At 33.4% G+C, this 13,342-nt stretch overlaps 2 protein-coding genes across 2 annotated transcripts; one reads left to right on the top strand and one right to left on the bottom strand.

Annotated features, from left to right (window-relative positions):
• Positions 1 to 9,486: 9,486 nt before the first annotated feature.
• On the bottom strand, positions 9,487 to 10,419 carry LOC113751910 (subtilisin-like protease SBT1.5). Its single transcript, XM_027296055.1, has one exon. The coding sequence runs from the start codon at positions 10,417 to 10,419 to the stop codon at positions 9,487 to 9,489; it is 933 nt and encodes a 310-aa protein (XP_027151856.1).
• A 689-nt stretch (positions 10,420 to 11,108) lies between these two features.
• On the top strand, positions 11,109 to 12,208 carry LOC113754495. The gene is made up of 4 exons (XM_027298942.1): positions 11,109 to 11,301; positions 11,514 to 11,629; positions 11,888 to 12,031; positions 12,136 to 12,208. Exons 1-4 carry the CDS (start codon positions 11,136 to 11,138, stop codon positions 12,169 to 12,171), a joined length of 462 nt encoding a protein of 153 aa, XP_027154743.1. The 5' UTR covers positions 11,109 to 11,135; the 3' UTR covers positions 12,172 to 12,208.
• Positions 12,209 to 13,342: the final 1,134 nt, after the last annotated feature.

The raw sequence follows: 13,342 nt of genomic DNA, 5'->3' as shown, positions 1-13,342 counted from the left end.
TAGTATAAAATGTAAATAGTGGGACATATAAGCTGACAATATCTAAGAACTTATCCACAAAAAAAAAAAAAAGAATTCCATGAACAAAATTTGTTTATAGGGTCTGCTTGGTGCGCTGTAACTTATCTTCCAAAGAAAAATATTTTTTGATTAAAAAAAGTATTTTCCACAAAGTTATCATTTTCCTCATAATTTTCAAGCCTTTGGTTAATAAATGAGTTGTAAAAAAAAAAATTTATCTTTTTTAAGCATGACAATTACTTTAAGCACCCGAGGTTGAAGCCTGGACATTAGAGGTCTAGGTTTCAAATCCCCTGTCCCTTTAATTTCAGAAACCTCCCCTGAGGTTTCTTGAAATATCACTAAGCTCCCCCCACATTTTGGAAATCTCTCTTACCACCCTCTGAATTGACATTTTCTTAACAATGTCAGCCCCTCTAAGCAAAAGTAACAATAGAAAATGCATTTTGGAGGAGGGAGAGTATTTTAGTTCCCTTCATACCCTTAGTTTGACTGATAGCAGTGACATAAGAAAGTTGTAGTAGGTGAAAAATGTGAATTGGAGAGTATTTTTCTGGCATGAGCACTATTGCGTGACCGTTGGACATGCAACAGCTACTTTGAGTGCTTCCAGCGGTATTAAAAGGTGAGGGTGTCCGCTAGAAAAGTAAGGCAGATGGAGGAGTAAATTCCCAAAAAGAGGGAGTTTTCAAACTAACTTCCCAAAGGGTGACGATTTTTGAGTCTCTTCCCAAAGGGTGAAAAATGAATCCAAGGAATGCATTCTTCCAAATAAAAATGTAATTTTCAAATACATTATTTTAATTTTCATAAATTTATTTAAATAGGGAAAATTGGTTAAATAACGCATTAGTAGAATGCATTTTTTGATGTCACCAAAAAAACACATTTCGAAAATACGCTATTTAACATATATTAAATATTTATGAAAAAAAACTAGTAGGTTATCTATTTAACATAAATTAAATATTTTTTAAAAAAGAAATATCCCATAAAGTACCAACTCTTTATGGCTTTTCTCTATTACATGAACCAAGTACCAGGTTTTTATGGGCATTTTATTCTGAATCATTTAATTTATGTTAAATACACAAATATTTGCAAATAAAATTCAAAAGCTGTTACACAAATATTTTTACGAAAGGAAAACTAGAATGTTGGCTATTTAATATAAATGAAGTATTTGAAAGCAAAAAAAAATTGTCCATAACATACCAGTTCTTTACGAGTTTCTTCCATTATATAAATAAAGTACTAGTTATTTATATGCATTTTACTTTGAATCATTTAATTTATATTAAATATATAAATGTTTATAAGTGAAATTCAAAAAGTGTTACACTAATATTATTATGAAAGGGAAACTAGTAAATTTTGTATTTAACATAAATTAAATACGTGAAAGCAAAAAAAGAAATTACCCACTTTTTACTAGCTCTTTACAGGTTTCTTCTATTATATGAATAAAGTACTAGCTATTTATAGGCATTTTACTCTGAATCATATAATTTATGTTAAATACATAAATGTTTGTAAGTAAAATTTAAAAAGTGATATACTAATATTTTTACGAAAGGAAAACTAGTAGGTTTTGTATTTAACATAAATTAAATACGCGAAAGTAAAAAAAAAAAAAGAAATTGCCCATAACATATCAGCTCTTTATGGGTTTTCTCTATTACACGAACAAAGTAATAACTATTTATGAGCATTTTACTCTGAATCATTTAATTTATATTAAATATACAAATGGTTGTAAGTAAAATTCAAAAAGTATTACACTCATATTTTTACAAAAAGGAAACTGGTAGGTTTTGTATTTAATATAAATTAATTATGTGAAAGTAATACTCGTAGGTAATTTAATTAGTTTAATTAGTCACTTAATTAAATGCATCCATTTCATAAACCCTAAATTCAAAATTTTTAGTATTACCTAACAATATGCCTAATTTGCTTAGCAGTCTTCCAATCAATGAAGCTGCGAGATTTGTTACTCATACCAATGTCCCCCAGATTTGTTGCACTATTATTATACCAAAAGTCATAATTGACAGAAAACTTCATAAAGCACACAGGTGGTATTTTCCTTAAGTACAACAATATTTTACTGCTAAGTTCATTGGAAAACAACAGCTGAAATTTCATACATAATGGTAAGGAATCCGAGTCATAGAGTTAAAAAAAAGCACAGCATACACGTTTGAGTTAGCAAATTCCATACAAATCATGGTAGTAAGTCATCATGTTCCCAGATCTGTGGATAGAAGCAGAGCATACTTGGCAAGAGTAAATTGCAATTCCCAAGCAGGTACCAAAACATATGTCTTTTAGTCGTTCACTGGGACTGGGAATGCATATAAGTACTTGGCATAGGTACAAATAATAGTGACTGATGCATAAGAGCACATCAGATACAAGGGTATTATTGGCAACTGATGAATTTTCAGTGTGACTTCTGACCCCACAATCAATCAGGGGTGGTAAGAGAGATTTCCAAAATGTGGGGGGAGCTTAGTGATATTTCAAGAAACCTCAGGGGAGGTTTCTGAAATTATCCCTTTCTTAAATCCCACCCCTCTCACGTTGGAATAAAAATTACTGTAAGGGTCTGTTTGAGGTTGCAGTGTGGCTTATCAAGAAGCACTTCATTTAGTATAAATTTTTGTCATATTAAATGTTTAATCATATTGTTTGGATGCATACTTGTAGAAGTACTTTTTCTATTTGATAATACATGATTTTTAATTTTTAAAACAACATTTATGTCTTCATTTAGTTCAAGTTTTATAATAAAACGAGCATTTTGACCTATGCTACGTACGGGTTCAATTTTTGAAAGTAAAATAATAATACTATTTTATAAAACTAAGCTACTTATATGAAAGCAAAACTTTTAAAATGTGTAAAACAGTTTCATATTAATGTAAATTTTTAACAAAATATCTTATGTTAAAAGTCCAAAATAGTTTGATAGATACTCAAAAGTGGACAAAATTGCCTTAAGAAAAATCCAAAATTAAAGCACAGTAAACAAATACATAATCACCACGTCTCTAACCCCGCCTTATTTTCACCATTTTCCCCACCCTGTCAACGTGCTCGTAATCGTCTCCTACCCCACCCTCCCTTCATGCAGCAGCCCCTTGCAAGCCCATTTTTCTTGTCCTTAATAGGCTAATAGCCCTCTCCCCATTCATTTCTTATTCAACCACCCTTCCATCTAGTAGCTAAAGCTTTGCCTTGGGCCGCAGTTTGCCTTATTTTCAACCTTGTGGTCCAACGTTTCAACTTTTTGACTGTTTATGATTTGTTTTCTCCTTTTTTCAAGCATTTTTTTTTTACCAAATCAAAAGATGGAATTATGGTTTTGGAGAAAATTTGAGTTCGAAGTGTAAATTATGTGAAATTTTACTACCTTTGATATTTTGAACAAACATTCTAAAGTGGTTTTTAAATAAATATTTGCAGTAAAAAATTTTTTGAAACAAGGCATCCAAGAAATTAGCCATCAAAGCACACATTTATTTATTTATTTATGTCCGTATATGCAATTTTGTTTATATGTACTTTTTAATATTTTTGTGTTATATCGTATGTGCACTTTTGATCGGGAACATGGGAACAGGCAATGGACCAAAAAACTTTGAGATGGATAACAAATGGTCCTTTACCAATCCAAACTTCTTCACGAATTTTTCCAAGAGCACTTCTAGTAGAACACTTGTTCAACCGATAAATTGCACAAGAAACTACCTATGCCCAAAATGATGTTAGCATATTAAATCAAGGTTCAAAAATAGAAATTTTCATATTATTATTTAAAAGTGTTTTAGTCAAGTTAGAATTTTAGTAATTCTATTGGAGTCAAGTTATAGCATGTTTGTTGTTTAGGAATTAGTATTTTATTAAGATATTTCTTGTGATATAAAACTGTTATCTAATATATATAAATATAGAGTCATATTATTGTATTAGTTGAGAAGAGTAGAGCATTGAGAGCTTGTTATTATGTGTGGTTAATGATATATTATTGCTATTATTCCTTTTCTCCTAAATAAACTTATGTATGTGTAAATTGTCTCACATTAGTTTTATAAAATGGTTTGTCTTGTATTTTTGAAAATATAAAATTAATTAAGGAAAGTAAATAAATATAAAGAAGAGTAGGAAAGATTAAATAAGAAAAATATAAAAATAAAAGAGAGAATAATAATTGTTAGTATGTATGTATGTATATATATATATATATATATATGATAAGTTAGGTAAATACTAGATGTGCAAACAGGTGTTTTGAAAGTGTCTATTAAAAAAAACCCTTTATAAAACATATCTCCATTATTGTTTCGTGAGACATGTTTTACGGAAAGTTTGGCAGATGTGGTAACATTATCATACATATCTTCTTGCTCGGGCTTGACATTTATCGTAAATAATGACATTTATCAAACTAAATCTAACTTTTCAATTTTGAGGGCTCACTTTTATTGAATATTTGCTTTTACCCAAAAAAAAAAAGGAAAGGAAGAAACAAATATTTTTATGGCCAAATGACAACCAGTAAACCTTTTAAAATAAAAGTAGAATTCTATGTTAAAATCGTTTGTTTTATCTTTTTTTTTATTTGATTTCCTGACGTATGTGGACCAACAAAAAACCTACAAACAAGTATAGATAAAAGTCCACTTTGTTTGCAATCATGACTACTTGATTACTGGTTCCAACAAGCAAATCATTGATGAAACCAAACCTTTGTTTAAAATATTCCTAGCGGCCATACAAAATATGAGGGAAAATGGTCAATTTAGTCCTTCAACTTTTTAACTTAAGGCGATTTGATCCTTCCTCTTTTATTTAGGTAATTTTAGTCCTTTAACTAAAATTAGTAACCAATTTCATACTTTTGCAGCGTCGCACCAGTAAAACTCTTTTCGGCACAAAAATCACCATCAAGTTAAGGGCAATATAGGAATTACAAAATAGGGATCATTTTTAAAACAATGAATGCAAAATATTTTTTGTTACATTGGGGAGAAAACCAATTCTCCATTAATTTGGGGAGTAAAACAAAAGGTGCAATAAACCAAATTGTTCTTCTTCGCCACACCTGGCTAATGCCGAAGCCCCACGAAACTGCAAAAGCCAACCCACCAGTGGAATTCCAAACCCAAATCCCAATACCTGACTCAAAGCTGCTAATTCATTTATTTTTTGGAACCCCAATACAAGTCCACTCATCAAGTCTCATTTCCCCAGCAAAATCTACTACTGGCATCGGAGTTAAATTGTCAACACGGGCTATGCAGCAGGAGGGGATGGATAAGGATGTAAAGAGGTCGAAAAAAAAGTCTAAATTGTAAGTCTAAAGTTCAAAGTGAAAATGCAATTTAAAATGATGATTTAAGGAAGCTATTTTCCAAGCTTTGATGCAACGGTGATGAGGTAGCTATCGACAAGGGAATGCTTAGAAAACAGCTAATCCATTTGCTAATTTGAATACTTTTCTTGAGTTTATCAAGAAAATTGTATATGTTGATAAGTCTTAATTGTAGGCTAAAATTACAAGACATATGATGATATACAAAAACAATGTTGATGAAGGTTTTTTTTTAAGAAAAAAAAAAGACATATGGTTTTTGGAAGTTTGGTAGGAGCTAACCGAAGTAGGGGTGAGCAAATTCGGTACGTACTGAATTCATACCCGAATTCAAATTCAATTTGATAATTTGAAATCGGGTATTTGGTAATTTGGTACAAAAGTGGTATTTACCGAATTCTAATATGGTATGAAATAGATAATGAGATTATGAATTTGGTAATAACCGATTTCGAATTCGTTTATAAAGAATTGGTTTAGTATTAGTATATACTACTAATATATTATTATATTATATAGGTAAATGCTATTAATAATAGTTAGTATCCATTATCATGTACTTATGATAATAATAATATACAATATATTATTTTAATATTTGTTAATTGTTATATAACTATAATAATACAAATATACAACAATACATAACATAACTATAATACTTATTATTTTATACATGACTAGAATTAGATAATAATTAATAAGTATAGGTATAATACATAACTATATTTAGTATAACTATAATACTTATTATTTTAATTAGGCCGGAAATTGCAATTAAAGGATTCAACAAAAAAAATTTTAAAAATGAATTCGGGTTACCCGAATTCATTACCGTTTCCGAATTCAAATTCGGAATTGAATGAATTCGGATATCTCCAATTCGAATTTGAAAGCGGTTTAGATTTCTATAAGTCTAATAACTGAATTTACCGAATTCATATAACCGAATTACCGAATATGCACCGTATGCTCACCTCTAAACCGAAGAAGAAGAATTAGAGATACAGCTGCTTATTGAAGAAGATGAAATGTTTTCAGCTTTACTCTCTAGCATTTTCTGATTTTTTGTTTTGACCTTTAACTTGTAGTTCCTATATTGCCCTTAATTTGGTGGTGATTTTTGTGTCAAAAAGTAGTACCGCCACAAAAGAATGAAATTGGCTACTAATTTTAAGTTGAAGGACTAAAAACATCTAAATAAAAAATGAAGGATGAAATTGATTTAAGTAAAAAAGTTTGAGGATTAAATTGGCCATTTTCCCAAAATATTCTATATCTCACCAAATGACAATGTCTAAGAACTTACCAATAGGAAAAAAATGATAATTTTGAGACCTCAAATGACAATGTCTAAGAACTTACCAACAGGAAAAAATGAAAAATGAAAAGAATTCATGAATACATTTTATTTTTATGATTTGTTTCTTTGCCGTAGACACCTTTTACCACAATAATTCTATCAATAGATTAAATTATTTGGAAGATTTAATGTCATTTGACTATCAAGATTCCATCATTTTCTATAGCTCATCTTTCGAGTAAAAAGATTATGCATAGAAAAACATTTCCAAGTCTGTTTGGATAGAGTGTTATTTAAAATATTATTTGAAATAATTATCGTAACAGTTTTTATGATGTAATGTATGTAAGATAAAAAAGTGGTTGAAAATATAAAAATATGGGTTGGAAATGTAAAAATATGGGTTAGAAATTGTATTTATGATACAAGTAAAATATTATTTGTAAAAATTTGCTATCCAAATTTTCCTCAAGATTTTCAAGTTTTTGGTTAATAAAAAAGTTGAAAAATGGACCTGGCTACGCATGGCAATAACTTATGGCTTGCTGCTTTTGTCATTGGTGCGTACCTTTTGGAACCCAAAATTAAAAATAGTGATAATAATAATAATCAATGCATACCATTTCATTGGAGAAGGGGCTTAGTACAAGTATGATTTTCGTACAATTGTGTGGCTGTTATACATTCTACATAATTTAGTGTATACTTATATATCTTTGTTGTACGCATAATTTCTGTTCTTGTACACCAATTCAATAATTTAATACGATCACAATTATAAAAACATACAATACCTTTTGAAAAAGTATAATTACCGTCTAATTGTACTAAACCCTTCTCTCTATTTCATCAAGTACGGACTTTATCGGTTTAATTTTTATTTACACATGTCAACTATGTTAAATTCTCATTTTGGTCCCTAAACTTCAAAATGAAATAATTTAATCCATAAAATATAAAATCTACTTCACTTCTAACCTTAAAGGATCCAATTTATTCCATTTTGATCCCTAAATTATAAAATCTGTCCCATTTTAGTATTAAAAGCTATCCCACTTCTTCTAAAAATTTTACTTTCTTTTTGAAATATTCTAAATATTTTATTTAAGTGGGACAAATTTTATATTTTGCACCCCTCCCCTTTAAATTAAAAAAAAGAAACTATAATATCCCATTTTGAAGTTTAGAAATTTGGATATAATTGAAGAGCTCAACTTAAAATTAACCCTACTTTTTTTAACTAGCCAAAATTCAGAAGTCAGAACATACAATTTCTCCATGATGTCTAATTCCCTTAAACTAAAACCCATGACTAAACCTAAGGGTGGCAATCAGGTCGGGTTCGGGTTGAGACCCAAATATAACAAAAAACCCGTTGACCCGAACCTGACCCGCCAACCCGAAACGGGGTCAGGATACCTGACACGAACCCGAAAATTTCGGGTTGGCGGGTCGACCCGAAATGATTCGAAACTTAATTTTAATTTATTAATTTATCACTGTAATTTCTAATAAAATCAATTTCTTACAAAATTAATTACATCATCAAGTAATAAAAATTTAAATAAATAATTTCAAACCAAATGTAAAATAAATTAAACACCGTAAAAGTGTTTTATCCCAAACCAAATATAAAATAAATTAAAATAGCATAAAAGTAAAAAATAATATAATATATTATTTGTCCAAATATGATAATTTCAATTTCACACAAGTTAAATAAATTCATTTAGGATTAAGTAATTAATGATTTAATGCCTTTGAAAAAAAAGAATTATTTAGTTTAGTTAGATCAAATAATTTTTATGTGTATTAAATTATTTTTAATTTGTAAACGGGTCATATCGAGTCATATCAGGTTATCACGGGTTGACCCAAAATCGACCTGTTTTATTTTCGGATTCATCGGGGTTCGACTCGATTCTGACCCGAACCTCCCAAACCTCAACCCAAACCCATTAATTTCGTGTTAGGTTCGTATCGTATTTTCGGGTCGTGTCAGGAATTGCCACCCCTAACTAAACCCAAGTACAAATGCTATGAATACCACGCGAATAAACAAACCCAGACCCCATCGGATTCCTATACCCATTCCCGCATTCATACCCACACTCTCCCACCCAAACAGAAAAGGATAAAATAAAATAAACTAGATCAACTAAGGGTGGCAATCAGGTCGGGTTGAGGCCCAAGTATAACAAAAAACCCGTTGACCCGCCAATCCGAAACGGGTCAGGATACCTGACACGAACCCGAAAATTTCGGGTTGGCGGGTCGACCCGAAATGACTCGAAACTTAATTTTAATTTATTAATTTATCACTGTAATTTCTAATAAAATCAATTTCTTACAAAATTAATTACATCATCAAGTAATAAAAATTTAAATAAATAATTTCAAACCAAATGTAAAATAAATTAAACACCGTAAAAGTGTTTTATCCCAAACCAAATATAAAATAAATTAAAATAGCATAAAAGTAAAAAATAATATAATATAGGGAAATTTGCCAAATTGGTCCCTAACATTTACCAAAAACACTTTTTTAGTCCTTTACATATAAAATCAGCCAGAATGGTCATTCACATTTAAATTGTGAGCCAATGTGGTCCTATTGCTCGTTTTTGCTCATTTCTCCGGCTAAAAATAGCACGCCCCTCCCACATGGTCATATTTTTAGGGGCAAAACCGGAAACACATTTCATTACCCGTCGAAAGTAAAAGGAATGCACAACCACCAAAATACACATTTCACCTTTGACTCTCAAAGTTTCAAGAAACCCTAAATTGCATCCCCGAATGGTGGCGAAAATCCCAGAAATGTTCTTCTGGAGGGTTTCAAGGTCAAGCTCAGGCCTTTCGGAACTCTTGCCAGAAGGGTCAAGCAGCCGGAGTTCCAACAAACTTTATACGCAGCTAAGCGAGCTTTGGGGGACATCCCAGCAGCCACGCCGCGAGCGTACCCCAGAGTCGACGCAGGAAAGACGTACCTGCCGGCGGCAATGGAAGCGGTGTGGGTGCCATGGCCGTCTGAATCCCTGGGCGAGCGATACTCGGTGGTCTCGTTCATCTTCCCGTTGGTGGCCTCGTAGCCATTGCTGAAGTACCTAGCTCCGATCAATTTCCTGTTGCAGGAAGTGGCCAGAAAGTCCCTCCCGGGGACGCAGGCGCCTTTCCACTTGGGGGGAACGGGGCCAAGGTCCCGATCGTCGAAGGATTTCCTCTCGGGCCATATCCCAGTATCAATAACAGCGATGACAAGATCGGAGCCGAAATCGGACTCCTTGAGCAAGCCGGCGCTGTCGGAGGTCTTAAGGCCGAGAAATTGAGGGGATCGCGTGGTATGAAGTTGCCTGACTTGCTCGGGAATAACAGCGAGAATGCCGGGGAAGGAATGAAGGGCGTGAGCTTGGGAAACAGTGAGCTGAGCAGAGAAGCCGTGGAAGACGGTGCTGTAGGTGTGGAGAAGAAGAGGAGGAGGAGGAGGGGGAGGGGAAGTGGCAGTAGCAGCGGTGGAATGATGAGATGAGAGGAGAGAGGTGAGGGAGGACTCGTACCAGTGCTGGTGAGTGGGGAAGATGGAAGGCTTAGCATCAGGGTGAACTCGTACGATGAAGGTCTTGCGCTCTCTTTCAGTGGCTAAGACAGATGATGTTGGGAGGAGTAAGAGAAACAGTGCAGCAGGGAGGAGAGGAAGATTGGAAGAGATGGCCATTCCTTTTACTTTCGACGGGTAATGAAATGTGTTTCCGATTTTGCCCCTAAAAATATGACCATGTGGGAGGGGCGTGCTATTTTTAGCCGGAGAAATGAGCAAAAACGAGCAATAGGACCACATTGGCTCACAATTTAAATGTGAAGGACCATTCTGGCTGATTTTATATGTAAAGGACTAAAAAAGTGTTTTTGGTAAATGTTAGGGACCAATTTGGCAAATTTCCCTATAATATATTATTTGTCCAAATATGATAATTTCAACTTCACACAAGTTAAATAAATTCATTTAGGATTAAGTAATTAATGATTTAATGCCTTTGAAAAAAAAGAATGATTTAGTTTAGTTAGATCAAATAATTTTTATGTGTATTAAATTATTTTTAATTTGTAAACGGGTCATATCGAGTCATATCAGGTTATCACGGGTTGATCCAAAATCGACCTGTTTTCTTTTCGGGTTCATCGGGTTCCACCCGATTCTGACCCGAACCTCCCAAATCCATTAATTTTGTGTTAGGTTCGCTGTCATGTTTTCGGGTCGTGTCAGGAATTGCCACCCCTAAGATCAACCAGGGAAGCATCGATCTGCATCCTTCCCGCCAATTCTAGAAACCAAGTGGGTCCTCCTTCCATCTTCCCCAAAAATACGAAAAATGGAAAAAGGCCCCGTCTGAAAATTGACTTCGAAAATCCTTCCCAGTTCCATAACCAGCCATGATTTCACAAGCCCTCTCATCATCCTTCCTTCCCTCATCCATTACCCGCCCCACGTCCCCTTTTCTCCCCACCCACTGGATTTTGTCCTCCCTGAGCCTCCACCACTACTACCCAGCTGCCGTCTCTTGGGCCTCTCCCGCCACCACTACTCGTTTTTTCATGGGTTTGTACTATAATCCCATTTTCTTGTTAATCATGTTTTCTCCTTTTCTTTTTTTTTTGTTGTTGTGGGATTAATCTCATTTTCTCGTTAATTTTTTTTGGGATTAATCCCATTTTATTGTTAAACATATCTTTTTTGCTTTAATTGTGATTTTGGAAGCTGTAAATTGCTATTGATAGTTGGTTTCTAATGGCTGTAATTTTCTGTTACAGCTTCTGCGTTAGGTGGTGGTGGTGGCGGCGGCTCCACCAGCCGAGGGTTCTGGGAGTGGATTAGACCATCACCGGGGTTTTACGTTTCGCCATTTGCTGTGGTTTGCGTATTATTGGTACATCCTAGATTCTTAGAATTTTTTTTTTATTAGTATTCAGTTAAGTCTTTCGTATATGGATAGAATCTGTAACACTAGTTGGTGTAGTAGGTGTAGATACATGCTACCGCCACACGCACAAACAGAGAATTTCAAATTGGAATGGATATTACGTGTCGTTGCCAAGCATTATGCCGTGGATTAATCCTTACTAATATGGTAGTATCTATGAAGAAAAATGTCTTTTTTTTAAAAATAAAATAAAATAAATTTCAGGGCATTTGCGTTGTGAACAAGAAGATCTTCTTGTGGCTGGTTTGGAATTGGTTTCGAGCTGTTGTTTTGGGCATATTGGCAATTGCTCTTCTAGACAACCCAATGACGGCTTTAATCTCCGCTTTAGCTGCTATTGTAGCTGCTGTGAGTGTAGCACTATGGTTTTGTTTTCCTATTTTATTTGATTGCTTATCCTTTTTGGCCCGATTGTAAGGCTTGGTTATTCCCCGGTTTTTTGAATTTCTCAGATTCAGCTTTTGCTTGCTCGGAGTCGGAGAGCTTGATGACGTAGGATGAAGATCAAGAATTTTTTCTTGTATGTGACAAGGGTTTATTTTACGTATTTTTAGTGTGTTTTATTAGTTAATTTTGGTTTGATTATTTAGTTTTATAACTAAAATAACTAAGGTTTTGGTAAAAAACTACATTTTATGTTAAAGTGGCTAAACATTGCATTTTATGGATTTTTATGGTAAAAACTTCATATTTTGTAGGTTTAATGATTCAATCATCAAATGAAGTGCATTGAGAAGATATTTGGATGATTGAAGATGGATTAAAGTGAGGAAAATAAAATATGAAGTGTAAAAGGAAGAAATGCAATTTGAGGACAAAAATCAAGAAAAGTCAGCTTTGACAACTCAGACATATTTTCGTATTTTGACTATATCAGGAGCTACAATGATCGGATCAAGGTGATCTTGGTACCATTTTGAAGCTAAGAGATATATCTACATTTGGTATGAAGACATCAAAGTCCAATTCATCCGTTTTCATAGTCCAAAAGTTGAAATACCGAAATTCAACTCAGCTGTCCAAAGTGGAAAACAGAGTTCCGACCAGTGTTTAGTATTTTGATCATATCTCAGTCTACAAAGCTCCGATTTGGATGATTCTTGAAGCATTGGAAAGCTAACTCAAAGATCTACAACTTTGGTGTTTTGCACAAAAGCCAGTTCGGCCTGCATCATGGAGAAAATCGCAGTTGAAGTAAGGACAAAGTGAAAACGCGAGTGCACAAAACGCGAGTTGTAGACGCGTTTTGTAAAGGCGCGTTTTCTGGCCGAAATTCTGCAATTTGCTCAGTCAATTCTCTTGTGTTCATACCACTTTCCAGCTATAAGTTGCAAGAGAATTCGGTGCACATGCTTCAGAAGACAAAAGGGCAGACAAGGTGGCTTATTTTCAAGTCAAAAACATTTGTTATTGACTATCCTAACAAAGTTGAGATTTGGGAATCAAAATGTGGAAATTGACTTGGAAAAATGGAGCTCTTAAGCAGTTTATATGCAGAGACATTTTGGGTGGTCTGAAAAGGGGGAAATATAGGGGAGAAGCTTGGAAGTGCAGAAATGTAGTTTTTCCATTCTCTTAGTATTAGATTAGTGTAGTATAGTTTAGCTAGTTAGTTCATCCACTCTTGTACATTATCTAGATTAGGATGAAAATGGAGAT

Source organism: Coffea eugenioides, chromosome 11 (genome assembly GCF_003713205.1).
Source record: "Coffea eugenioides isolate CCC68of chromosome 11, Ceug_1.0, whole genome shotgun sequence".
Lineage (NCBI taxonomy): Eukaryota > Viridiplantae > Streptophyta > Magnoliopsida > Gentianales > Rubiaceae > Coffea > Coffea eugenioides.
This window is presented reverse-complemented; position numbering and strand designations above follow the sequence as displayed.

Bases quoted from the DNA above. Each gene is read 5' to 3' on its own strand.
- LOC113751910 (XM_027296055.1), bottom strand. From the start codon at position 10,419: ATGGCCATCTCTTCCAATCTTCCTCTCCTCCCTGCTGCACTGTTTCTC.
- LOC113754495 (XM_027298942.1), top strand. From the start codon at position 11,136: ATGATTTCACAAGCCCTCTCATCATCCTTCCTTCCCTCATCCATTACC. The intron at 11,302-11,513 runs GTTTGTACTATA...TTTCTGTTACAG, and splicing joins CACTACTCGTTTTTTCATGG to CTTCTGCGTTAGGTGGTGGT. The intron at 11,630-11,887 runs GTACATCCTAGA...AATAAATTTCAG, and splicing joins CTGTGGTTTGCGTATTATTG to GGCATTTGCGTTGTGAACAA.